This window comes from Prinia subflava, chromosome 24, assembly GCF_021018805.1.
Source record: "Prinia subflava isolate CZ2003 ecotype Zambia chromosome 24, Cam_Psub_1.2, whole genome shotgun sequence".
Classification (NCBI taxonomy): domain Eukaryota; kingdom Metazoa; phylum Chordata; class Aves; order Passeriformes; family Cisticolidae; genus Prinia; species Prinia subflava.
Window position 1 is genome coordinate 1671462 of NC_086270.1, and position 25574 is coordinate 1697035.

A 25574-nucleotide genomic window follows, 5' to 3' on the forward strand; every position below is an offset into this window, starting at 1 on the left:
CCGCCCCCGGGGCCGGGGGAGGGACCGGAGCGGGGCTGCCCGGCGCTGCAGCGGGCGGAGCCGGGGCTCGGCGGGGCCGCCTCCCGGTCGAACCCAGCCGTACCGTACCGTACCGAACCGAGCCGAGGCGAGCCGTGCGCTGCCGGGCGGAGCGGAGCCCCGCCGAGCCCCGCACCGGGCGGCACCGGCGGTACCGGCGGCACCGGCCCCGGCGCTCTCCGCGGTGCTGAACGGCTCCGCCGCGCCCGCAGGACGCGCCGCCGGCGGGGCCCGGCCCGGCCCGGCCCGGAGCGGCTCGGCCCGGCCCCGAGCGGCCGCGGGGGATGGAGCCCTTCCTCGGCTGCACCGGCGCCGCGCTCCTGCTCTGCTTCAGCTACGCCGGACTGCGCCCGGTGGAGGCAGGTACGGGCGGCCGGGCCCCGGGAGCGCTGCCGGGGCTGCGGGGAAGGGGTTCGGTGCCAGGAGAGACCCCCGGGGGGGAGCAGCGAGAGCGGGCAGGGCTGCGCCGAGGGGACGGAGTTTGGGGGCGCCGGGACTTTGCCGGGAATTGGGTGCGGAAGAGGCGGCGATTCGGGACACGCAGCCCCGCGGCACCGGGCTCGGGCAGCGCCCGGCGTGGGCGCTCGCAGCCGGGCATCCCCGGGGAGGGAGATGTGGACACGGGGAGAGGGAGAGCAGCCCCTCGTCCTGTGCCGGGGGAGGTTTTGGACACCTGAGCAGCGGCCCCGGTTCGTGTCACGGGGCTGAACCGGAGCGGAGGGGGCAAAGCCGGGTCTGCTCTGCCGGTGCCCCTTCCCGGCTGTCCAGGGCCCAGCCAGGCTCTGCTGGGAGCTGTGTGGGAAGCACGGTGGTCCCAGAGGAACCACGGTGGCCCCAGAGGAACCACGGTGGCCCCAGAGGAGCCACCTCTCCAGGGGCACTGCACATGCTGACCACTAAAACCAGGCCCCTCCGAGCTGAGCAGGTCAGCTGGACTGGGGGAGCTCTGGTGAAGGCAGAGCTCCCTTGAGCTGGACCTAATCTTGGAGCTACCAGGATGGACCCAAGCCCACTCCTGCCTTTGCTGGCCCCAGAACCCCCTGTGAGGGTGGAAAGTGAGCACTGCTGGTGGAGCTCCCCAGCCCAAAGCAGTTCAGGGCTGTCTCCTTGGCTGGCTGCAAGATGTTGGTGGAACAGCTGCTTTGATTCTCAGACTGCCAGGATATCTCGCATTCCAGGGGGCTGGGGGTGATTATTAGGGATGCAGAGCTCCAGGGAGTGGAAATTCCTTCGCTCCAGCCATCCCTGGAAGTTGCTGGAGTCGCATTTGGCCTCGTCGGGGCTGCAGCAACCCCCGAATGCTTTCAGCTCTGCCACCCGTCCTTGGCCAGGAATTGCCTTTCTGAAGTTGCTGCTTCACAACTGCCAGATCCGGGGAGATTAATGAAACATTCCCAAAGGGAGGGAGCGATGAGGAAAACACCGCGGCACAATGGAGGCGTCTGCGATTGTGACAGCACTTGGGGTTTTCTGTAAACTAGGCCACTTCCCTGCTCTTCCTTATCCTTGGATCACCTCGGCTGCATCCGAGAGTAAACAGGGAGTTGTGTTCCTGCCCATAACCACGTCCTGCTCCTGCCTGGGCTGGGAGGTGTCGGTGCCACTTTCCTGGGAGCTCACGGTGAGCTGTGTGACTTTGGTGAGGTGCCACGCACCCCTCACTGCCTGCTCCTCCTGTGTCACCCGTGCCAGGGGTCCTGAGCTGTCCCTGCACCCAGGTGAGGCAGAGAACTCATGCTGTCCTCGATCTCCAGAGCAGACACAGAGGGGAGAGGGCACAGAGTGATTTTGCCAAGGTCACACAGAGGTAGTGGCAGCGTCACCACCAGCCCCGTGTCCCCAGCCCTGCCTGATGATGTGACCACCAGGCCACCAGAGTCACTGGGAAAGCCTCTGGGAGGAAATCACTCCCAGGCAGGGATGGAAGCTCCAGGGTCCGTCCCCTCTGGACCCAGAGCTTGTGTGAGTGAGTTTAAAATAATTCCTGTCATGAAAGATTAAAGCTGTCATTCCTGGGAGGGGACTGGTGCAATGCCAGGGCAAGGGCTGGTGAGTGGCACCGAGCACAGGCCCTGCTCTGAATTCAGGGATTTTGGCCAGGCAGGACATTTTTTTGCCAAGGTGATGCCAAGGTGAGTGAGGAGAGAAAGCAGGAGCAGGAGGACAGGGTGGCTGAGAAATAATCACACCCACGCTCTTTGGCAAGCCCCAAATCCCACCTGGGTGGACGAGGCCCTCCCATCATTCCCACTGCTCCAGAAGGTCCCTGAGGAAACACTCGGGATGGTTGGCAAGTCAGGAATAGGATTTAATTTTGCCCTTGCTCTGCCAGCAGTCCCCTCCTCGTTAGGCTGAGCTAATGAAGAGAGGGGAGCTGGGCTGCGCTCAGGGCTCAAAGAGTACTGGGGTGATGATGATGATGATGATGGAAGAACACAAAATAGGCCACGGCCCCTGTGAGTTGCAAAAAGCCTCACTGCGAGGTGCCAGCCCATAGAGCAGCTCAGGTCAGGTCTATTTTTGTCAGATGGAGAGCAGAGGTGACACAGCACTCAGGTAAAACCTCCCCTGCCAGCACAGCTCGGGGCCGGCTCTCAGGACCTGCACAAGCTCCAGTTTGAGGAGCCCCTTCACAGCTCCCCCACCTCAGCTGCCTGAAAAGGTGCCAAACCCTCCTGGCTGGGTTCTGGTCTCTGCTCAGCTCTGAAGTGTGTCCTCACCCCTCCCCAGGCAGCCCCCCAGCCTCGTGGGGGAAGGAGAGCAAAGCAAAGGTGATAATCTAACTTTAGGTGCTGGTTCCCAGCTTGTCTGAGCTGGATGTTCTCCCCCGAGCCCGCGGAGCTGGGATCACACGTGGATCAGGGTGAGCAGCAAGCTCAGCGTGCTCAAGAGAGCAGCAAAAGCTCTCTCAGCTATTTGGAGACAACAAACCAACCCATTCCTGCCCTTTCCCTCCATCCCAGAGGCCGGGGAGATCCCTGGCTGGCTGACGGTGGCGTAAGCACTTTATTGATTTCGGCGTAGGAGGGATTTAATTGGGATGTGGAGGTTTCTCACCCCGGTGTCAGGCTCTCAGCAGGGATGGTGCTGTGAGAGGCAGCCAAGGTTGAGCCATCCTCTTCCAAACACTGTCTCCTGCTGGGAATACGCTTGTGGAAAAGGGAGATTCCTCCCAGAGAGATGTGCTTGTAGTTATTAACCAGGCACTCTGTGGCAGTGCCTTCCATGTGCTGGTCCTGGATCCATCCTCACCCTCGGGATGTTCATTGCTAAACAAACTCTTGCTGGTTTATGAAGTGCCCAGAGGCTGAATTAGGGCCTGGATCGAGTATAATTCAGTTGAAAGCAGAAATATATTGAGCAATGAAGCTGCAAACCTTTAAGTGTGCAGTAAAAATTGGGATACAAGAGCAGAGCTGGGCCGGGAGCAGGCAGCAAAATCCTGGGGAAGGTCTGGGGTCAGCATCCAGCACTGCCCAGGAAATTCCATGGCTTCCTCACCCCCTCTGATTGCTCTGATACTGGGACAAGAGGAGCTAGAAAAGCCCGTGGTACCCAGTTCTCCATGGATATTTGGATCCTGGATAAAGCATGCCATGATGGGAACGGCTTTGCTCCGAGTTGGCAGCATTTAAACCCAAATTATGGCACTGGGGAGACCTGAGAGAATCCTGCCTGCCTCTGGGACTCTCCAGGGCAGAAATATTCCTTCCTTGTGCCCCACAGAATTCCCAATGGCTGGCTGACCACAGTCTCTGTGCTCCCTGAAAAGGCTCCACGCTGCCTGGCAGCATTTCCAGCACGTTTGGGCAGCTGCTCCCTGGGGAATCAGCCACCGAGCAAAGGGGTGGGCAGGAGGGGGCTGGTGGCCTATTAATATCCTATTTTTATAGGGAAATGAGCGGCCAGCAGGAAATAATTGCCTCTTTCCCAGCTCAAGAACCACCAGTTGGCCTCTCTGCTCTTTGAAATCGCTGGATCTCAAACAACTCCTCTTCCCATGGGGCTGGGAGCGATCCCTGCTCCCACACATCCCCCTGGGGCTCCCTTCATCAAAACCCTCGGGAATGCTGAGCAATGTGCCAGCCCTTCCCACATATCCCATAAAACCCACAAGCAATTACGTCCACGGATGGGATCCGTGCTGGGAGAGCACAGAGAAGCAGCAAAAGGAGCTCTGTGTGAATCCACACCCAGGGAAAGGGCGGCGGGGCTGGCAGAAAACATCACATGGATTTTAGGGATGCTCCTTTCAGGTCGTGTCCTTTCGTCTCCTGTATCCCCAGGGAAGGCTGAGGTGCAGAAATCAAGAGCTGCTGGGAATTAGGGCTGGAATGCAGTGCTTCCTGCAGGAAAGGGCAGCTGGGAAGCAGGGAATGAAATGCTTTGGAGCCTCAGCTCACCAGCCCACGTCCCCGGGGCTCTGAGGCAGCTCAAACCCTTCCCAGCAGGGAAGGAGCTGCTTGGGAAAGGAGCTGAGCCAACTGGAAAATGCTGGGAATACAGCACAGCTCAGGAAGGATGCGATTCCAAGCACCTCCATGGGAGAGGGGAATTCAGAGGGTTTTGGGGACCCCTTGGCTGGAGAAAGAAATCCAGAAATACACTTTAACTCCAGACCCATGGCCTGGGCTCGGCTGGCCTGAGGTGACCCCAAGGGTTTGACATTTCCACAGGTTCTTCCTTTCCTTCAGCGATGCCTTTGTGGCCCGGGTACCTCCCTGACCCCACAAGACACCCCAAGGTTTGGACACAAACCTTCAGCATCCCCCCAATTCCTGTGTGACAGCAGCAGTGGGATGGAATAAAACTTCTCCCTGCTCTTTTTCCCACCCCTTTCCATCCATGCCACAGCTCCCATGGGGAATCCATGGATTCCCCTCACAGGGAAGAGGGTGGGCTCCTCTTCCTTTGCCACCTGCGCCCATAACAAAGCCAGGGTTGTAAAGCGCGTGTGGGGCTCCTCTCTGTCCAATTAAAATCCAACAATAATGAGGAAAACATTTAATGGAGGGCAGGGAGGGGTTCTCAGCACGGGGAAGGGATTGAGGATCCTCTCCAGGGCTCAGGATTTTTTGGTGCACAGCGGAGGCTCCGACCTGCTCCTGCCAAAAGGGCCCCAGGTGAAGCGGACTCGGGGAGAGCTGGGCCTGGGGGATGGGAGATTTCGGGGTCTGTGGGAAGGAAACGAGATGGGAGTTTAGAAATCTTCTGTTTTTAAGCTGCTATTTGTGTTTAAAAGTCCTGATTTCAGCTTAAATCATCAGGGTTTCCCTTAATGAGGGGTGGGGTGATTTCTGCTGACACAAAAATGAGAATATTTTTCCATCCAAATTTGGGCAAATATCCTCTGCCAGATTGCAGGGTGGGATTTGCTCCAGAATCCTGAACTAGGGTGAAATTAAAGTGCTAAACCAGGAATCCTGCACCATTCCCTTATGGAGCAGACAGGGAATGTGCTGCCCTCAGCAGCTCTGGAGTAAACAGGCACCAAAAAACCTCCTTGATCCACAGCCCACTCCCCGCTCTCCCTGCAGCATTCCCACCCTCTGTGCCTGCTCCCAGAACACCAGCAGCTTTCCTGGCTGCCACAGGCACAGAAGCAAAGTTTCCACGAGTTGCACATGACTCTAGAAGGAAAAAAAAAATTGGATTTTGGCACCTTGAGGCCCTGCTTGAGCTGCCGACCCCCTGCAGCCAGCTGGGAAATCACAAAAATTGCACCTTTTCCACTTGATCTCTGCCAGGCTGGTACTAACAAAGAGCTGCAACAGGGCCGGGGAGCCAAAAGTCGTGTGGAATATCTTGGAACAGGGTTTGAGGTCTTAGGAAGTCATGATCTCATCATTTCATCTCCTGGGAATGGGGAGAAAAGCAACCTCACGGATGAAAAAATTGGTTCCAAATTATTCCCGCAGCTCTGGGAGCAGGAAACTCATTTTCCTGGGTTTGTATTTCTGTCAAACATGGTTTACTGCTCTTTTTAGTGTTTTTATGCGGGTTTGGCACCGCTGATTCGGGTGTAGCAGTGCAGGGGAAGGCACATTGGGATCTGCCATCCCGGATTCCTGGATTTTACAGCTGCAGATTTCACTACCCCATCCCTCTCTCAGGTATTCCCACAAAGAAAGGTTCTAGAATGTTCCTGACCACCCACTCCAGGTGATTTCTCCCTCATCTCCATCCTGATCCCAGTTTTGGAGGCTTCAAGCTCTGGGTTTCAGCTTTGCTGAGTGCTTCCCTCCTGCCTCACAGCTCTCCACCCTCTCCCACCACTTCCCAGAAGAGTTTTTTGCTCTCCTCCAGCTCTTCAAGGTCTTCCCAACTCCCCCATATCTTATGCCATCAGGAAACTCGGACACTTTTTATGCTGTGCCTCCCTCAAGGTCACAAATTTCAAAGAGGACCTGAACACTCTGAGTGCTGTTCCCTTTTCCAAGCTTTTTTTTTTCCCATGATCTCTGCTCTCTGTTCCTGTGGGGTTAATTCATCTCTTTTTCAAAGCCCTCCTCCAACTGAAGCTGGCTAAGTCAGTGGTAGCTCTTAAAAAAAATTAAAAATTTAGCTCCTAAAAATACCCAGGGAAGACAACCACGGCGGGATTGAGCGGTGCAGCCGGGAAGGGCGAAGTGCTTGGCTGCAGCTGGAGACTGTTTTGTCTCCCATCCCTCAACTCCGTCATGTCCTCCGTATGTTCCAGCAAATTCATCAGGCATGACTCACAGACCTTCCCCGTGCACATTCCTGTCTGCTGACCGCCCCTTCCTAAAATTAGACTCGACTTTTGTTGGTTCAGTCACGGGGAAAGGTGAAGAGCTGCAGACCCACGTCCCTTCCTCGTGTCACAGCCGGCTCTGGAAGGGACTTTTATTTCAGGGTGGGGAGGATGATGTGGCTCCCTCCTCGGCTTGGCAGCGAGGGTGAGGATGGTGAGGGATGCCCTCCTCCGAGGGGGAGGATGAGGAATTCTGCCTCATTCCATGAGGGCCAGGCCCTGGGACATGAGAATGCTCCGGGTCAACACCGGCTCCATCGTTACTCCGGAGAGGAATGACATCCCTCTGTGGAATCACAGAGATTTGCTGCTCCTCCTAAAGTCCTAAATTTGTGTGAATTCAGCCATTCAGTGACTTTTTTTTTCTTACTGAGAATCAGTCTGGCTCGAATGGCTTCTCCAAACATTTTATTCCTGAGGGTCTGTCTGCTGGCTGTGAAAGGAATGAGGGATCACTGTGCCAAGTGACCTTCAGCTGGGGAATTCCGTGCTCCTGTTATTCCTCTGTTCCCGGGGGAACATTCACCAGGACTGATGTCAGACACTGACACTACAGCCTGAATATTTTCAGCCTCATCCAGGCGGCTTGGAATGACCATAAATCCAACAAGTGTCACTGGAGATGGGCACAAGTGCACCCCTCGTGTACTGGTGACCTGTCCCAGCCCCGAAGGGGTGGTTATAATGAAATAAATGTATTAATTCATCATAAAAGTTAGAATAAAATTACTCCTCCTCACCCTACTGACCTCCTGGGGTTATTTAGAGCACTCACTGCTTTGGGTTCAGGGCAAAGCTGAAGATTGTGAATTAAATTTGACCAGAGGAGCGGGAACAGAGTCCAGCTGGAAGAGCTGTGCCAAGCCCTGGAGGTAAAACCTTCCCTCGGGATGCCAGGAAGGGCTTTGGACTGGGCAGCTCCCTTGGGAAGAGCCCCTGGGGAGGTTGTGCAGGAACCCAGCTGTCCTTGGCAAGGCTGAGAGGATCCTGCTGGAAATTCAGCTGCGCTCTGGAACTGGGAATCAACACAGAGCCTCAGGCTGCTGCTTCCCTGGCCTGCCCTTTCCACATTACAACATCCACCGTGTCCTGGCAGCTCCACGTGGCTGCTCGCTGGATGTGCTCTGGCATCAGCCACAAAACATTGGGAGAAACATTTTCTGCCAGGGAAAAGCAAAAGAAACTCTCCCACTGTGTTTTAAACCAAAGCATTCGGTGTGCACACTTCCACGGCAGAGCTGGAATTTCCTCCCAGCTGTCACTGCCAGGCTGGAACAGGGAAAAATGTGGCTGGGGAGGGTGGGATGAACTCAGGGCTCGGCTGGGGTGCTCAAGAAATTCTTCCCAAGGGTCTGGTATTTCACATATGGAGTCGTGGAACGGTTTGGGTTGGAAGGGACAGAAAAACCAGCCAGTCCCACCCCCTGCCATGGGCAGGGACACTTTGCACTGTCCCAGGTTGCTCCAACCTGGCCTTGGACACTTCCAGGGATGGGGCAGCCACAGCTTCTCCAGCACCCTCCCAGGAAAGGATTTCTTCCCTATATTTAACTTAAATTTCCCCCCTATCAGTTTGAACCCGTGTTGAATGTAACTCATATTCTCAGCTGACATCTCCTAGCTCCGCCGTGGGAATTGAGACCTGGAGTACCCTCAGTTTCCAGGTCACATATCCAAAATGGATCCTGAGGAAGGTCCTTGTCCACTCCTTTCCTTGCCCTCGCTGTGTCTGCTGCCCCTGTAAAGGCTCTGCTCTCCTCCTTGCAGACAGCCCGTCGGCTCCAGTAAATGTCACAGTCAAACACCTGAAAGCCAACTCAGCTGTGGTCACTTGGGATGTGCTGGAAGACGAAGTTGTCATTGGATTTGCAATTTCCCAACAGGTACCGTGCCTAGAATTACCCAATTTCAGACACATCCATCTCCCCCTCAGGTCCCTTCAGTTCCCAAACGCTCCTGCTGCAGTTCAAGCCTGTTCCTTCCTGTCCTGTCCCTCGTGGTGCCGGAGGGGATTTGGCCACTCTGTCCCCTTTGGAGTGGGAGGGAAGGATCCCCACGGCTTCTCCACATCCACGTGGTGGGCAGGGCAGGAATCAGCAGCCTTAGGAGAGGCCTCTCTGCCACTCTGTGCTCTCCTCTCTCGGCTTCCAGAAGAAGGACGTGCGGATGCTGCGCTTCATCCAGGAGGTGAACACCACCACCCGCTCCTGTGCCCTCTGGGACCTAGAGGAGGACACTGAGTACATTGTGCATGTCCAGGCCATCAGCATCCAAGGCCAGAGCCCTGCCAGTGAGCCAGTTCTCTTCAAGACCCCCAGGGAAGCTGAGAAATTAGCCTCTAAAAATAAAGGCAAGTGTGGGTGAGTTCCTACGTGGCCCCTGGGACGCAGGGCTCCGCAGAGAGGAAAAAGGATCCTGTGTGGTGAGAGGAGCTGGGAGAAATTCTGTGGGATAAATAGGATAAACCCTGTGGGATAAACAGCATAAAAACTGTGGGATAAACAGCATAAAAATTGTGGGATAAACAGCATAAAAACTGTGGGATAAACAGAATAAAAACTGTGGGATAAATAGCATAAACTCTGTGGGATAAATAGGATAAACCCTGTGGGATAAACACTCATGGGGCTGAGTGTCCTCTCAGGATGTGCTGAGGGAACAAGCTGGAGGGGGCACAAGGTGACAGGGAGATGCTGCTGGAGGTGGCTGCTCCTTCTCCTGTTTCAGATGAGATTTAAGGAAGTGAGGAGGAGGTTTGTAGGTCTATGTCCTGCTCTCTACAAGCAGAGAATGTCAGGGGATGTTCCTGGCCAGCCTGTGAACTCATGAGGAACCGGGCTCCCTGGATGGCACTGGGCACTTGTGGCATTCATGGAGCCTCCTGTGCTTGGATTTCAAGGAAAAAAATACCCTGAGGTCCCCTAATTTTCTTGCATTTTCAGTATTTCTGCCAAATCACAGAGAGCTGAGGTTGGAAGATCTCTTGAGATCACCCAGGCAGGGTCAAGCAGAGCAGGTTGTGCAGGATCACACCCAGCTGGGTTTTCAGTGTCTCCACGGAGAAAATCAGGCACTTCCTCACTGGCAACCCCTGCACTTGTTCCTCTTTAGCCAAACCAGGCTGGTGAGGGTTTTCTGTCAGCAAGAATGTCACTCCAGAGAGGGCCTGGCTCGCAGGGCAGTGGGGACACCCAGGTCCCTCCCTGCCTGCTGGGCCTGGCCTGTTCCAGGGCTTTTGGCCGTGGTTCTGAGGATGTGAGTCCTTGACTCTCTTTATTAAACTGATTTGGAGGCTGTAAATCCTGAATTGCTGTTTATCTGGAAGCACTAAGAGGAGCACTGCTCCTTTCCTGGGGGCCTGAACTGTAATCTCCTTAATGCTCTGAAGCCAAGGAAGCGAATTACGCCCTGCAAAAAGGCTCTGCTGCTTTCTGAATCCCAAGAAAAATATCCTGCCAGGCTCTCTGTGCTCCTGAGCTGGACCTGCTGGAGCATGCAAGGCTTTGTGACAGGTGCAGATGGCACTAACAGGGACAGGGACAGCAGAGAGAGCAGCCACGGGGACAGATAACACTGCCCTGTCCCACTGCTCCTCCCTTGCTCCGTCCCCTCAGGCTGTCACAGGATGAATCCCAGAACCCCAGACTGGTTTGGGACATAAATATATGTATCTATTATGGGATATAAATATATTTATAATATAAAGGGACATAAAGCTCATCCTGTTCCACTCCCTGCCATGGGCAGGGACATTTCCACTACCCCAGGTTGCTCCAAGCCCTGTCCAAGCTTGCCTTGGACACTTCCAGGGATGGAGCAGCCACAGCTTCTCTGGGAAATCCATTCCAGCCCCTCTCAGGGAGGAATTCCTTCCTAAATCCTAATCCCAGTGCCCTAAGGAGCCTCAGGAGTCTCTCCCTGCCCCTGGCACCCTGCCTGGGCTCGGGGGCACTCCTAAGCCAGGCTCTGAGCCGGGCTTTGGGGCTCTCACGGTGTCTCTTTGCCCTGGTGCAGATGAGGTGACCATGAAGGAGATGGCCAAGAAGAACCAGCAGCTGCGAGCGGGGGAAATCCTCATCATTGTCGTGGTGTTGTTCATGTGGGCAGGTCAGTGCTGACTCTCTGTCAAAAATAAAATCTGTGGGACAGCCTTAGGAATGCCTGGCTGCACGTGGAGCCATGCAAGAAACCCTTCCTCCCACAGAAATTAGGGAGTTCTCAGCTCTAAGTTGGGCTTTGCAGCTCGAGTTTGGTCCACCAGGAAGCAGAAAAAATGGATTTGATGGGAACAATTCCCTATGGCTAATCCTGTAATCTCATTTTTTTTTCCAGACTGCCCTGATTATGATGCCCTCAGTCACACAATCATGGAATGGTTTGGGTTGGAAGGGACATAAAGATTATTTTGTTCCCCCCAACCTTCCACCAGAGCAGGTTGCTCCAAGCTCTCCCCTGGAATATTTCCAGGAATCCAAATATCCAACAGGAAATGCCTTGAGTCCTTCAGATATTACAGGCTGCAGTAATTTTCTGGATGTTATATGACTCTAACACTCAGGCAAAACAGAGATTTAAGAGTCTTGCTCTCTGCACTCACATATTTATATTTATATTTATATTTATATTTATATTTATATTTATATTTATATTTATATTTATATTTATATTTATATTTATATTTATATTTATATTTATATTTATATTTAATTTCCCACAGAAATTTCCCCATCACAGAAGGGGATGGATGAATCCAGGTGACACAGAATCAGATCCATGTATAATAATTTTTTTCCCCCTTATTTGCATTTCCAGAGACTGGACAGCAATTATTCCTAAAGCCAACAATCACATGAAAACCGAGACCAACTTAGAAGATTTCCAGAACCTCTAGGCCATTATTTTTTCAGCATTTATGCCGTGTTTTAGTTGTGAAACATCCCAGTTTCAATGCCCTGCCAGGGAAAATAATCATAAATAATTACATGGGGTGACTGAACGACTGATTCATCTCCCGCTGTAGAATAATCTGAGACTTGGATCAGCTGGGAACAAAGAATTTGCTAATCCCACAATTTCCCTTCCAGACAAATTACTTACATTTGAAAAGCAAAAGGGGTGTGGGGAGAATCTGTATCAAATGGGTCTTTTAAGAAGTCTCAATACACAAAAACTTCCAGGTTTTAACCTCTCCTGATGACAATATTTGTGAAAATCCAAATGGAACCAGGCCCTGCCCAGGGCTCTGGACTGAGCCAAGCCTCACTCTTGTTTTTCTGGGATTTTTCATGGCGTTTCCTTCTCTGTGTGTCAGTTTTAGCCACGGAAATCACACAAGGAGCAGCTGTGGCAGATGTTAAAGCCTTTTCTCCTGCAATCAGCCATTTACCCACATTCCCAAAGAAAGAATTTGGGCCACTGTGTTTATCAGCAAAGCCTGGGGGCAACTGCCCAACTCGTTTTATATAGTTCATGATGTGATGCTGGAAGATTTAAACAGATTTGGCTATTAAGAAAGATTTTTTTCAGGGAGGGAAAAGCAGCATTTGCCTGGATCCACTTCACCTACGTGTCTGGAATCCTCAGGCAGAGAAGTTATTTGGTGGAAACATCACATAAAAGCTTCTCAGACAGACATTTGCAGTCATCTTACGTGCCACGGCTGCCCCTGCTTCCCTCCTCTCCACGTGCCTGGGAGTGTGTGGGAGGAAATTTCCACTGGCAGCTTGTGCTGGTGCCCGTTTGCAGGTGCTGGCAGGTTCAGAATCTCTCCTCTGCCAGCTCCAGCTCCAGAGGACGGGGAGCAGAGGACACATTTCCACCAGGCAGAGATTCCGGGAGCTCCGGCGCTCGCTGAACCGCGCGCTTGGTGTTGGTCCAAAATTCAGAGCTTAAAACACTTCATAACAGAGAGGCTGGAATATAATTAATCTTCTGTCGTCCTGTCTAACTAGTTTAGCGTGGAATTAAGGGAAGGGAAGAGCCAGAGGGCGGCCTGGCTGTGGTGTGGGAGGAACTGGGGATGTGGCGGAGGCTGGCCAGAAGGGATGTGTGATCTCTGCGGGCTGCTGTGATCGCTGCTGCTCTCTCCCGGCAGGGGTGATCGCCCTGTTCTGCAGGCAGTACGATATCATCAAAGATAACGAGCCCAACAACAGCAAGGAGAAAGCCAAGAGCGCCTCGGAGAACAGCACACCCGAGCACCAGGGCGGGGGCCTCCTGCGCAGCAAAGTGAGTGCCTGTTTGTGCTAAATCACCCCCCAAAAAAAAGCCTTTGTTAAAAATCCTTCCCCAAAAAAAGCTTCTGTTAAAAATCCTCCCCAAGCCTCTGTTAAAAATCCTCCCCAAAAAAGCCACTGTTAAAATCTTTCCCAAGCCTCTGTTAAAAATCCTCCCCGCCCAGCCGGGATGAGGGAAGGGAACACCCTCCACACCCACGGCTCTGCCGTTTCTCTCCCGCCTCCTGGATCCTGCCAGAAATCAGATTTCAGGCCACGTTTCTGGAGGATCTGAGCATCTCTGGAGGCAAAAAAAAAATAATGAGTTCCTTGGGTCCTCCCACAGCAGCACGTGGCAAAGAGGACACTGCTTCTGTAATTAACTGGAGAGTTAATCAGCAGGAGCAAAGATGGTGACACACACGATGTCGAAGCGTAAATAGGTCAGGCCTTTAATTTATCCAAACTTATTTCAATTAATTTAACTTCCTCGTGTTTCTGGCCACATCCCCACTCTATTTATTTAGTATTTTAAATAGTTATTATGCTTTATGATGGCTCAGAAGCAGTGATGAACCTGACAAGTCTAAAACCTCAACTCTGACCCTTTTCCATCATCATGGAGGGGTGGGAATGAGAATTTTCACAAAACACGAACTGCAGACTTGCACAAAGCTCTGATGTGATTTTTTTTCCCTTCCATAGATCCGTTTTTCCTCTGTTTTCTCTCCTAGTTTCCAAAAAACAAGCCCTCAGTGAACATCATTGAAGCATGACAGGCTGACACCTGAGAGATGGACTCCATCCCTCGCTCTCACCCTGCCTCTGAGCCGTGATGACTGGGGAGGTGAAACATTGTCGGAGCGATTTGCAAAACAAGACCTCGTGATTGTCACTCGCTGGCATCCACCTCCTCATCCGTGTTCTGCAAAACATCTGGCCAGGAAGGGAAACCCTGCAAAAAAACACCCCAAAACAAACCCTGACACCCAAACGAAGAAGATGGGGAAGGATCGGTGATGCTGAATCACCTGGGTTGGAGCAAAGCCTCCCACGCTCCTTTCCACCCTCACGGCTCCATCTTCTGGGACAGCTTTCCTGGGTTTTGGGAATGCACAAGGGTCTGTTGTGTCTTTCTCTGGTCTCACTCCATCCCGGCAGTATTCCCAGGCATCAGGCACATCCCTCTCCGAGCAGGAACGGAGGGGAGCTCATGGCAAACACCACCGAGGAGCCGAATTTTGGCTGCTGCGTGCTCGGGCCTCGCTTTGTTCATCGATGTGTGTCGTGTAACACGTCTTGCAGGTGGGTTTTTCCAACAAAACAAAAAACAAGGCATCCCCCAGTTTCCATCCACACCAGGAGAATTTCCCTGGTTGTTCCCCAGCCAGGCTGCAGCACATTCTCCACTGCTGCTGTCTCTCCTCTCTCACACTGGTGCTCTTCACCTCAGAAAAATCGGGGGACACTGAGGCACAGACCAACACCAGAAGCTGTTATTCAGCTTCCAGGATAATTTCAACCATTTTCTTCGTGGTATTTTCAGCCTGGGCCTGAGTCCACCACCAATGGGATAAAAGGTCCACAAAAATGTAGCCAGTCAGCAAAAAAAAAAAAGAAAGAAAGAAAGAAACAAAGAAAAAGACAAAATACCTGATGGTACCGGTTGCTATGCAAGGTCTCCAGGAGCAAGAGCTGTTTATTGTGGAAGGCTCTGGCCTGAGGGGCCTTTTTTTGAGGGCTTAAGTTCTTAAAATGCTTCTTTTAGTAAAGTTTCTGTGTGGGAAGGGCTGGTTGGGAAGGCAGGAGCCCTTCCCAAAAAGGGACGAGGATGGATGGGAAAGGGGCTGGGCTTCTCCTCTCTCTTAGCAAGTGCTGGGTGTTTTTAAGCTGACAGGATCCCTGGGGAGATGCAGGACCATGACATGAAAAAGATTTACTCTTTGCAGTGTGCCATGGGGTATCTGTATTTATCGAATTCCTCCACAAGAACACTCCATATGCACTTAGGGGATGAGGCAGGATCTGCCTTGTTCCATCCAATGCCAACAGGGGTTGGCCTGAGGAAGGTTTGGAGGAGCCTGGGTTGGGAATCCCTGCAAAGAACCAGGCTGGCAGTGAGGAGCTGCCATCTCTCCCCTTCCACTGTCACCAGCTTTTCCCAAAAAAAGAGCTGGTTTGGGAGAAAAGAAGTTTTCCTGCAGATGTGCTGGTTCCAGCCAGGCCAGCCCCAAAGGTGTCTCCAGGATCCTTTGCCTGAACATATTCTTCCATCACCAAGAAGGAGAGGTCACCACCTCTGATACAGACAGAGCAATAAACATTTTATAATGTACAATAAAAGATTAAAGGCATCTCCCGTGTCCTTGTAATGTAATTTAATGATTTCATATTCACCTGCCTTCAGCAGCACACACACCCTAGAAATGAGGGATTCTGTATTTCCCACACCTAAAACACACCTACAACCTAAAATATTCCCTCAGTGTCCTGGTGGAGAAATCCAGGGAAGTTCAGAGTTGGTTCTGGCTGCAGGACAAAAAGAAAAGCTCGCACCATAAATAGCACCCCAGCCCTACCTAGCAAAATCCTTCAGCCACGTCAGTTATCTCCCAAGGAAGAAATAGAATTTGGAATCCACAGCCCCACAAAGGGAGATTTAGGACAGATGGTGCAGCATGTGCAAAATGATAAGGGAGATGCTCTCTCCTAATCCTGGAGCAGACAGCCAAGCAAGCAGCCCTTGGAGAGCTGCTCCAGAGGAAATCCAGCCTGGTGATTTGGCAGGTTGGAAGGGTTTGTGGCTGTTTTTAAAGCCAGTTGTCCCTGGGAATTCAGACCACATCCCTTTTTTTCCCCCACAGTTGTTGTTCGCTAGGGACAGGTTGAAGCTATTTCTTTCCTGACAGAGATGTGATCACTCATTTGGTAGAACAGAATTAAATTTAAAGTGTCGGTGTGGGGCAGAGTTCAATATTCACATGCAGCAGGAGGTGGCAGGGTTATTTTGATAACCCATAACTGCAGGGTTGAAAAGTAAGGAAATGTTTGTGAGGCAGAATTCAGCTCAGACAGGGACTCCAAACCACTCAGTTCAAGTGATTCCCTTCAAGGAAAATTTTCAGCCACTCTGAATTGAAGTGATGGAGGAAATCCACACTTTAGTAAAAGGTTATGGGAGAAGAAAGTTACTTGAAATGCTGCTGTTTTAAGGATCATAAACATCAAAGCTTTAACTGCTGCCTGGGTATTAAATCCCACTGTAACCCATGAATTCAGCCACGCTGTGAGCTCAGTCCTAAACCCATCTTTAGAACAGAGACCTCGTTCCCATCAGCAGCTGCCAAATCCACTCCTGAGGTGTTTTACAGTCAATAAAGGCGAGAGATAAAGCAAAAATAAACCCAAGACACACTGAGGGGAGTCATGCTGGGCCACAGCACAAGGCACCCTCCAGCCCACCCACGCCCCCCACGTGTTTTTGCCCTGACTGCTGATTTTGACTCATTGTTGGAAGCGGGGAGCTGCAAAAAAAAAAAGGGAGGTTTCAATAAATCCTAAAAAGCAGCAAGTGGGAGTGGGCTGCTGTGCCAGGGATCCCAGAGAGGCCGATTCCCTGGCGAGCTCTGAAAGCAAAGCTGGCTCGGGATGAATCCCATGGATTTCCAAGAACCAACTGAGCAGAGATTTGGGGCACAATAGGAGCAAGGGAGCTGCAAACAAAACCCCTTTGCCAGCGCACCCAGGGCGTGTTTGGAGTGAAGCACCGCTCTCCTCCCTCCTTCCCAGCACTGTAATATTATGCCTACAAGTACAATTTAGCCAATAGATTCCTCCCCCACGAGTTTAGCAAAGAGGAGCCGCGGGAGGAAGTGTGGAGCAAACAAATCCTGCACAGCGCGTCCTTCCAACTCACAACACAGCCCCAGCCGCTTGTCACCCCCTCCCCCGGGCCACCAGGCACCGGCTCCGGGGAGAACGGGAACACGAGGCTTTTTTGATCCCCTGCCACTTCAGGAAACACCTACACGGAGGGAAGTGTTAGCACAATCTCAGCTGGTAATGGCTTTCTGGAACATTGGCTGCTGATGGCGGTGTTTGCCAAAGACGTGAGAGGTGACATCACTCCAAAGCCGATGTCACAGCTGCACATCCATTCTGTACACCTCAGCGAGGCCTGAGCTTCCCGAGGAGAGAGCTGAAGATGACACCATATGTTCCACCAAATGTAATTTCCCTCAGATTTTCAGAAAAGAAAAGAAAAGAAAAGAAAAGAAAAGAAAAGAAAAGAAAAGAAAAGAAAAGAAAAGAAAAGAAAAGAAAAGAAAAGAAAAGAAAAGAAAAGAAAAGAAAAGAAAAGAAAAGAAAAGAAAAGAAAAGAAAAGAAAAGAAAAGAAAAGAAAAGAAAAGAAAAGAAAAGAAAAGAAAAGAAAAGAAAAGAAAAGAAAAGAAAAGAAAAGAAAAGAAAAGAAAAGAAAAGAAAAGAAAAGAAAAAATAAAAAGCTTCTTAATGACGTGTAATGAGCTATTACAGCCTCGTCTGGAAGCGGAGCTGACCACATTCAATTCTTCTCCACTGTTTGTTAAAATGCTGCCCCATCAATGTGCTTGTTATGCTAAAATATCTTCTGTTTCCTCCACAAATCTGGCGTCTGTTGAATTGTCTGGTGACCTCAGGCATTAAAATGATGCTGTTCCCCCTTGGTGGTGCTGCAGCCCACACGTCTTGAGGGAAAATAAAAGGAGCTGGGTTCTCCTTCAGCCTCAGTTTTGGTTAAGTAAGTTCCAAATGAAGAATCTTCATTATTAGTGACAGAGCCGGGGAAGGCACAGCTTGAATTTCGGATTCCCAGATGGAGGCAGCAAAGCTGGCAGCCAGAAAAACCAAACTCTCTTTTTCCTGGAACCTGGACACGCTGGAAGCAGAACCATCGAGTGGCAACAATGACAGAGCCCACGATGCCATTTGCAGCATCGTTGTCCTTTTGAACTCACAAACCCTCCACCTTTAATGCTAAATAAAACCTATTTGTACCACCCAGACCTGCTAAATATCCTCTCAAACCAAAAGGAGAATATTATCAGCTTCCACGATTTCCCGTTTCAGGATGTCATTTCTTCCTCCTCAGAGGGAAGAGCTGCTTAATTTTTGAGAGGGAGGCAGAAAAAGAACCCCCATACTGTGGTTCCATTTCAGTCTCATTGTTTTGAGCTGCTGGCTGGCTGCAATGCACTGATGAACACTCCCAAATGTTTAATTGTGAGGCATTTCATCAGCGCTCACGCAGGGCTTGCACAAAGCCAGTTTTATTTCAGATTTTATTGATATCACTGGGTTCTACTACAGCAAAAAGCAGCAACAGGGCTCTTGTGGGTTACTAAGAGCAAACACACAGCAAAACACGCTGTCCTTCCATGAAGGTTTAATCCACAATCCCTTCCTTGTCTCTCCACTATTCAGATGTGAATCCTTTGCAATGTCAAAGAGGGGAATTTGCAGCAATAAAGCTGCCCAGAAATCTAAATCCTCCCCAAAGGGCAGAGCTGCTTCATGGCAGTTTTACACTCCCAAGGAGCACAAACCCCGTCCTGCCCGAGGGATGGAGCACCCCTGGGGACACCCTCAGCTCCTCCCTGGTGTGGCCAGGGAGAATTTCCATCCCTGGAAATGTCCAAGGCCAGGCTGGACAGAGATTGGAACAATTTGGGATGGTGGAAGGTGTCCCTGCCCTGATTGAGATGATCTGAATCATCTTTATGTCCCTTCCAACCCAAACCATGCTGGGATTCCATGGATATCACGTGAAATTGTCCCCCAGAGCACAGGAAAATTATTCCCTTTTTCAAAGAACTGAATTTGTGGGGTTCACTGGCTTAAAAGCCATGAAGGTGCTGACCACTCTCACACGCTTCCAAGGGATTTCTGCTTCTCCCTCAATGCAAAGCTGTCTGAAAATAAAATTTACAGAGGTAAAAGTCACCTGAGAGGTAAAAGTGACCTGACACAGCCCCAAAAGTGCTGCCCATGGGTTCCTCCCTGCCTGGATTCTGTGAGATCTGGGAGTTTGTGCACTCAGGCTCTGCTCCAAGCTTCACTGCTGATCCTCTGGACAAATTATTTCCATCCTCCCTGTCTCAGTCACTGCATGAACAGGGCAGGGAGAAACTTTGCCTGTTTGCCAAAACCCTGTCCCACTCTGGGTGCCACAGAATAAAATCTATGAACCACCTAAAAAATCATCAGTACTGAGCCAAAAGTTTGATTTCTTGAAGATCACATGAGCCAAAAGCATCCCCAAAAATAGTCAGATTGCGATGATAAAAATATGAGATGATTTGCTGCCTGAATAAACTGAATTTGCTCTCCAAAATTCCACTTATAAATACCTAAAGGAGTCACAAGGCCCTGCTGGCACCCCTGGGAAGAACATTGGGAAGATCAACCCCTCCACCTCCAACTCATTTGGAGCTGCTCAGTGCACAAGGAAAGAAGAAAATGACGTCTAAAAGCTGCAAAATATTTATAAACTCGAGTGCAAATCTCATGAAATGCTTTTGCAGAAGTTGTTACAAATGAAACTTAAACCCACTGAAAACCAGACCAATTAACACCTCTAAATGCAGAACAAGAACCAGCACAGCCCCTCAGCAGCAAAATCCAACGGGGTTGCACTGGAAGTGTTCAGGAATTCTCTGGAAATTGTGGTGTTTGTCTTGCTCACCCACTGGAATTTAGGGAATTTCTGCAAAAAAAGTCGGCCGAAAAGTTAAAACAAACACGAGAGGAGCATTTGGATGAGGCTGGAGCAAGCAGCATGTCTGGAAACAAATCTCCATTTCCTTGGTGCTCGCAGCTGGGACTGGATTTTCTTGGTAGGAGGTTTTCAAAGTGAAACCACATCCTAAGAAGGCACCTTGAGAAGTGAGAACATCAAAGTTCCTTTCAGGAATTCTGCCTGAATTCATCACCTCCTTTGCAAAGCTCCTTCTCCCTGGCCCACCACAAAGGCTGAACAGTTCAGCTTCAAACAAAAAGGAAATTTTCCTCACAAAGCGCTGCACCCTCCTTAAATCCTCTCATTTGCACGTTCTGAAATAGCAAGACAAAACCTCCAAAATTTTAGGCAGCCTCAGAAAAGCGAGATTAAAACCCAAACTACTTCAAGGGCTTGGTTATCTGCAGGCCTCAGAGCGCTACAAAGCTTTGCCCCATCTGTGTTTCAAAAAAAAAAATCCAACTTTGCTGCCTTATTTTGATCTTGTTTATGCACAGGCATGAGCCTAACTCAGGAAATCACATTTATGAACTGCAAAACCATCTGGTTTTCAAAGCAAAATCCAGCCACGGGGGTCACTCCTGCAAAGTGTCCAAACATCTGGATTGGAGCAGGAACATCTGCCTGGCTGGGTTGTCACCTCTGTCCCAGCACGGAGAGTTTTATTTTCACTGCTCAGCAAGAACAGGCAGTGACCAGAAGAGCTCCAGCCAAAGCTGGATTCCACTCAGAGCTCAGGGAAAGGCCAATTCCCTGGAATTTTGCCCTTCCTGGGGCTCTGAGCACAGCACAGTCCAAACTCCAAGGTTTTTCCACCCTGAGTCGTGTGGTGGATGTGAATCACGGCTCCTTCCCAGGGAACACAGCGTCCCCCCAGTAATCCCAGTCAGGAACTGCAGGATCAGCTCCTGTTTACCCAAAGGAACAACTTCTTGCCAAAAATTGATACTTCTAGAAGGGATTTTTAGGAGTTTTTCTTGAGAAATCCACGGGTTGTTTGGGAGGAAGGAACGTTCTCAAGGGCAAACTCTCACTGCACACAGCAGTTCCCATTGTCTGCAATAAGTGTAGAAGAAATCACGATTTTTTTACAGATTTTGAGCTTTCCTACATCTCAGCTCCCTCCTTTGGCCTTCTGAGTCAGAGGTGAAACTGGTCATAAAAACAGAGGGAACATTTCCTGCTGCCAGCTGTGCACTTTTCACCCTGAGGAGAGACAAGACTTGGACAAACTTTCACCCTGACTCACTCCAGGAAAAGATTGGAGCTCCTCACCAAGAGGTGAAGTCCCAGGGGCAGATTAATCCCACCAAAATATTTGGAAGAATTTATCCCATCCTCAGCATCCACCCCAGGGCTCAGGGGCCTTTTGGCCTGAGGGAAGGGGGCTGGATAAACTCAGCTGCCATGGAACAGTGCTTAAAACCTTTGGAGTCCTTTTTCCTTGGGCACATCCTCATTCCTTGCACAACAATTGAGACCAAAAATAGATTTGGGATGAGGTTTTCAGGCAAGTTCCACTCATGTAGAAACAAAGAATTCAGATTATTTCAGCTTTGCCACCAGAGAAGCTCCTGGACCAGGGGTATCACACCCTGAACCCAGGTAACTTCTCACTCCCCTCATCATAAACTTAGAAATCCACTTTATCAATTCCTACCCCATCCCACATCTCTTGAAATTCAGGGCTTGGAGGTGGATTTCATTTGCTTTGAAGTGAAATCTCCCTCCTGGGCTCAGCCATGAAATGGATTTCTTCCTTTATGTCAGCACAGCCTCAGCCCTGCACCTTCCCTGCCTGCTCTCCATCCAAGCAAAATTAATTTGGGCAGGTAAAAACTGCTTCAAGATTAAGGATTTTTCTTCCCCTCAGCCAGCTCAGCATCAATCAAGAGCCCAGAGTCTTTCAAGGCAGAGTCTGCTAGCAAAGAGTTCATTTGTATTTCACAGATTTGTTTCTCCATCTGTTCCCTGACACTGCTCTCCCTTTCCATCACCTTAAACACACTGTCTGCTTTTTTTAAGATATTGATCTTTGTTATTACAGTAAAACCAGATGGTTTGTGCCTCTTTATAAGGTATTTCCCCCTCCTCTCCCTTTGATTCCAGGGAGATCCAAGGAAATAATTTATCAGGCTTCTGCCAGGTTGTGAGAAGTCTGATAAAAAAAATATTTAAAAGCATCAAAAACCTCTAGCAAGCACACCAATGCCTCAAGGAGAGCTCCTGATGGAATTCTGGTTGGGAAAAAAATGGATGGAGGCCAGGCAGGAGCCAGCTCAGCTTCCCAGAGGTGCCTGGAGCAGTGGAAGGTTCCCTGCAGGAACAGGACAATCTTTAAGGTCCCTTCCAACCCATTCTGTGATTCTGCTCCAAATTACACAGTTTGAGGAGCCTCATTATTTGTGTAGCTGATCCAGCCCCAGCATCGCCAAGGAGGATCTCATCAGGAAGGAAATAATTCCATTTACTGCTGGATAAAGGGTAATAACAAAGTGCAAGTGCTGACAAATGGTCAGCTGGCAGAAATCTTGTGTGGTCAATTATCAGCCCCCCCATTGCCAAGCAGATGCTCAAATCACAGCTCATTTTTTTACATCTGCTCCAGCACAGCCTCAGCAGCGTTTAAATTCTTAGGGGAAGCTGCAAATAAATGAATATATTAGGATTTAACAGCATCCAGAAAGCAGAATGAGAGGAAGCACAAGCAGAGCCACGGGGTTGTCTCCCAACACACTGGAGATGGCTCAATGTGAGAAGTTTATTCTGAATATAAAAGGATTTTTTTTAACTAGGCAGTGTGACTTTTAGCACTCAATCACCCAATATAAGAGTATTTATGAGATATATGCAGTTATAAATTATATATACATGAAAAATGGGTTTTATATATGTAGAGGTTGTGTTAATTTATATGAAAGTTGTATTTCCTGCAACTGTGTAAAGGGAAAAGACAAAATCTCTCCTGTAGCCAGCTTGGAATTCCCTCAGACATCACAGCAGCAAGAGCCAGGATCCAAGGAAGAACAGACAGATTACGTAAAAGATGGGATAGCAAAGCAAACATTACCCTCAGACAAATGCCAGGAGATTTGCAACTCAAAGCACAGCTGAAGATTTGTAGCAGCAATATATTAGTAACTCCTTCCCAGAAGGAATTCCCTGGCTGGCTCTAAACCTGCTGATTTTTATTCTTTGGGATCACTCAGCATTTTCCCATGCAAGTGACACATTTCAGCAGGACAGTGCCAGCTGCAGGGGGACAGCACTGCCAGCCCACCCAGGAGCTGCTCAGCTGGGACAACAGGCACAGCCCACGCTGTCTGTGGGGCTGGATTCCAAGCCTCCAGCTATTTGGAATAAGAAAGGTTTGCACTAATAAGAAAATCAAATTGCTTGCATCGCAGACAATGTTCTTCCCCAGAAAAAAAAACAGAGAGAGCTCGGTTCCACTTGTCAGCCTCGCTCGTTTCGAGCCTCCTGCCTGATTTTTTGTGACTCACAATATACGTCTTGCATTTTTAATTGGAAAGCAAAAGAAAACAGGCCATTTTAGCTCTCCCTGCCTCGTCCCCTCTGCATTACTTATGCTGGATTCATCCTCTGCAAGCAGCCCTGTGGCGATGCAGCTGCTCCTGCTGCCTGCCTAAGTGCAGGCTCCACACACACGACTGTCAGCTCCTTGTGCCTCGCAAGAAATGGCAATTATTGCACCCATGAGCACTCAAAATAACCACGGGGAGCCGTGGCTGGAAGCTACCAGAATATTTTGCCTCTCAGAACATCCCAGTCCTACCCACCCATGAGCTGAAATCCAAACCTGCTCTTTGCAACACCTTCCTTTGCACACCCCCGCAGTCGGTGGCTCTTGGATGACACCACTGAGAAGGTGTCAAAAATAAACCCAAATCTTTGCACTTGAGCTCAAGATTCCCTCAGTCTGAGCCCAAATCTCAGCATTTGAGCTCAAGATTCCCTGAGTCTGAGCTCAAATCTCAGCACTTGAGCTAAAGATTCTCTCAATCTGAGCCCAAATCTCAGCATTTGAGCTCAAAATTCTCAATCTGAGCCCAAATCTCAGCATCTGAGCTCAGCATTCCCCCAGTCTGAGCCCAAATCTCAGCAGTTGAGCTCAAGATTCCTCAATCTGAGCTTAAATCTCAGAATTTGAGCTTGATTCCCCAGTCTGAGCCCAAATCTCAGCAGTTGAGCTCAACATTCCCCCAGTCTGAGCCCAAATCTCAGCACTTGAGCTCAAGATTCTCCCAGTCTGAGCTCAAATCTCAGAATTTGAGCTTGATTCCCCAGTCTGAGCCCAAATCTCAGCATTTGAGTTCAATTCCCCAGTCTGAGCTCAAATCTCAGCATTTGAGCTCAACATTCCCTCGGTCTGAGTCCAAATCTCAGTACTTGAACTAAAGATTCTCTCACTCTGAGCCCAAATCTCAGCACTTGAGCTCAAAATTCTCAGTCTGAGTCCAAATCTCAGCATTTGAGCTCAAGATTCTCCCAGTCTGAGTCCAAATCTCAGCATTTGAGCTCAAGATCCCCTCAATCTGAGCTTAAATCTCAGCATTTGAGCCCAAGATTCCCTAGTCTGAGTCCAAATCTCAGCATTTGAGCTCAAGATTCCCCAGTCTGAGCTTAAATCTCAGCATTTGAGCTCAAGATTCCCTAGTCTGAGTCCAAATCTCAGCATTTGAGCTCAAGATTCCCCCAGTCTGAGCCCAAATCTCAGCACTTGAGCTCAAGATTCCCCCAGTCTGAGCCCAAATCTCAGCACTTGAGCTCAAGATTCCCCCAGTCTGAGCTCAAAGTTCAGAATTTCAGCTCAAGATTCCCCCAGTGTGAGTTCCCAGGTTTCAGGGAGCTGGTGGAGTCCTGGAGGGGTCCAGGGCAGGACTGGACACGGCACTCAGTGCTCTGGGCTGGTGATGAGGTGGGAACTCGATGTTCTCGGAGGTCTTTTCCAATTTTAATGATTCTGGGATTTTCACTTTTTCCCAGTGAATAAAACCTGCTTTGGGAGCCTCCCTGATTGTCCACACCAAACCTCCTTCGGAATATTTCACATTTCTGGGATTTTCACTTTTTCCCAGTGAATACAAACCTGCTTTGGGAGCCTCCTTGATTGTCCACACCAAACCCCCTTCAGAATATTTCACATTTCTGGGATTTTCACTTTTTCCCAGTGAATACAAACCTGCTTTGGGAGCCTCCTTGATTGTCCACACCAAACCCCCTTCAGAATATTTCACATTTCAGATAACTCTAAAACTCCCCTGAGCCAGCCCTGCAGCCAGGCTGGTTCCTGTGCATGGCAGTGCACAAAACTGTCACGGGCACTTTTAATTCCCCTCTGAAAACAAACACACTCCAAATAAAGGATTCAAATCCAGCCAGGAAATCAATTTTTCCCTCCCCACCAGCCTCATCCCATCCCACCTGGGGGTTACCTGAGGTAATAGCCACACTTTTCCTCACTTGGATGGGCACAGCCTGGAGAGAAATGTTTCTTTTGCTCAGGCTGAGCTTCTGAAATGCAGATCCGTTGTTTTGGCCTTGAAAAAATAATAAAAATAGTGTTATTTTTGTTGTTGTTAGGTTATTTGTTAAATTAGTTGACAGTAGACAGAGAGGGCAAAGAGCCCTGCGGAACTGTGGCAGACATGACATTCTTGTAGCACCGTTGTGGGACTGAAAAAATAAAAAGTATTTATTTGAGTAAAGCTGCAAAGATCAAACACGCCGAGAGCAAAGCAGCTGAGC

At 50.0% G+C, this 25574-nt stretch overlaps 2 protein-coding genes across 5 annotated transcripts in view; one reads left to right on the plus strand and one right to left on the minus strand.

The window, feature by feature from the left end:
• FNDC5 (fibronectin type III domain containing 5) lies at nt 1–13904 on the plus strand. Of its 2 annotated transcripts, none has more exons than XM_063419222.1 (6): nt 1–402; nt 8586–8697; nt 8966–9164; nt 10829–10921; nt 12909–13042; nt 13764–13904. In XM_063419222.1, exons 3-6 carry the CDS (start codon nt 8981–8983, stop codon nt 13803–13805), a joined length of 453 nt encoding a protein of 150 aa, XP_063275292.1. In that variant the 5' UTR covers nt 1–402; nt 8586–8697; nt 8966–8980; the 3' UTR covers nt 13806–13904. The 2 variants fall into 2 exon arrangements, with proteins under 2 accessions (XP_063275292.1, XP_063275291.1); XM_063419221.1 differs by having other exon boundaries at nt 187–402; nt 8582–8697.
• Nucleotides 1204–25574, minus strand: part of LOC134561861 (uncharacterized) — a 27808-nt gene continuing 3437 nt past the window's right edge. For 2 of the 3 annotated variants that reach the window (XM_063419214.1, XM_063419215.1), the window contains exons 4-5: nt 25262–25366; nt 15178–15328 (exon numbers count right to left, since the gene is read on the minus strand). In XM_063419214.1, the coding sequence (XP_063275284.1) occupies nt 15178–15328; nt 25262–25366 (256 nt within the window). Of the gene's footprint in view, nt 5214–15177; nt 15329–25261; nt 25367–25574 lie in introns of those variants that run through there. The other variant, XM_063419216.1, reaches the window with a different exon arrangement.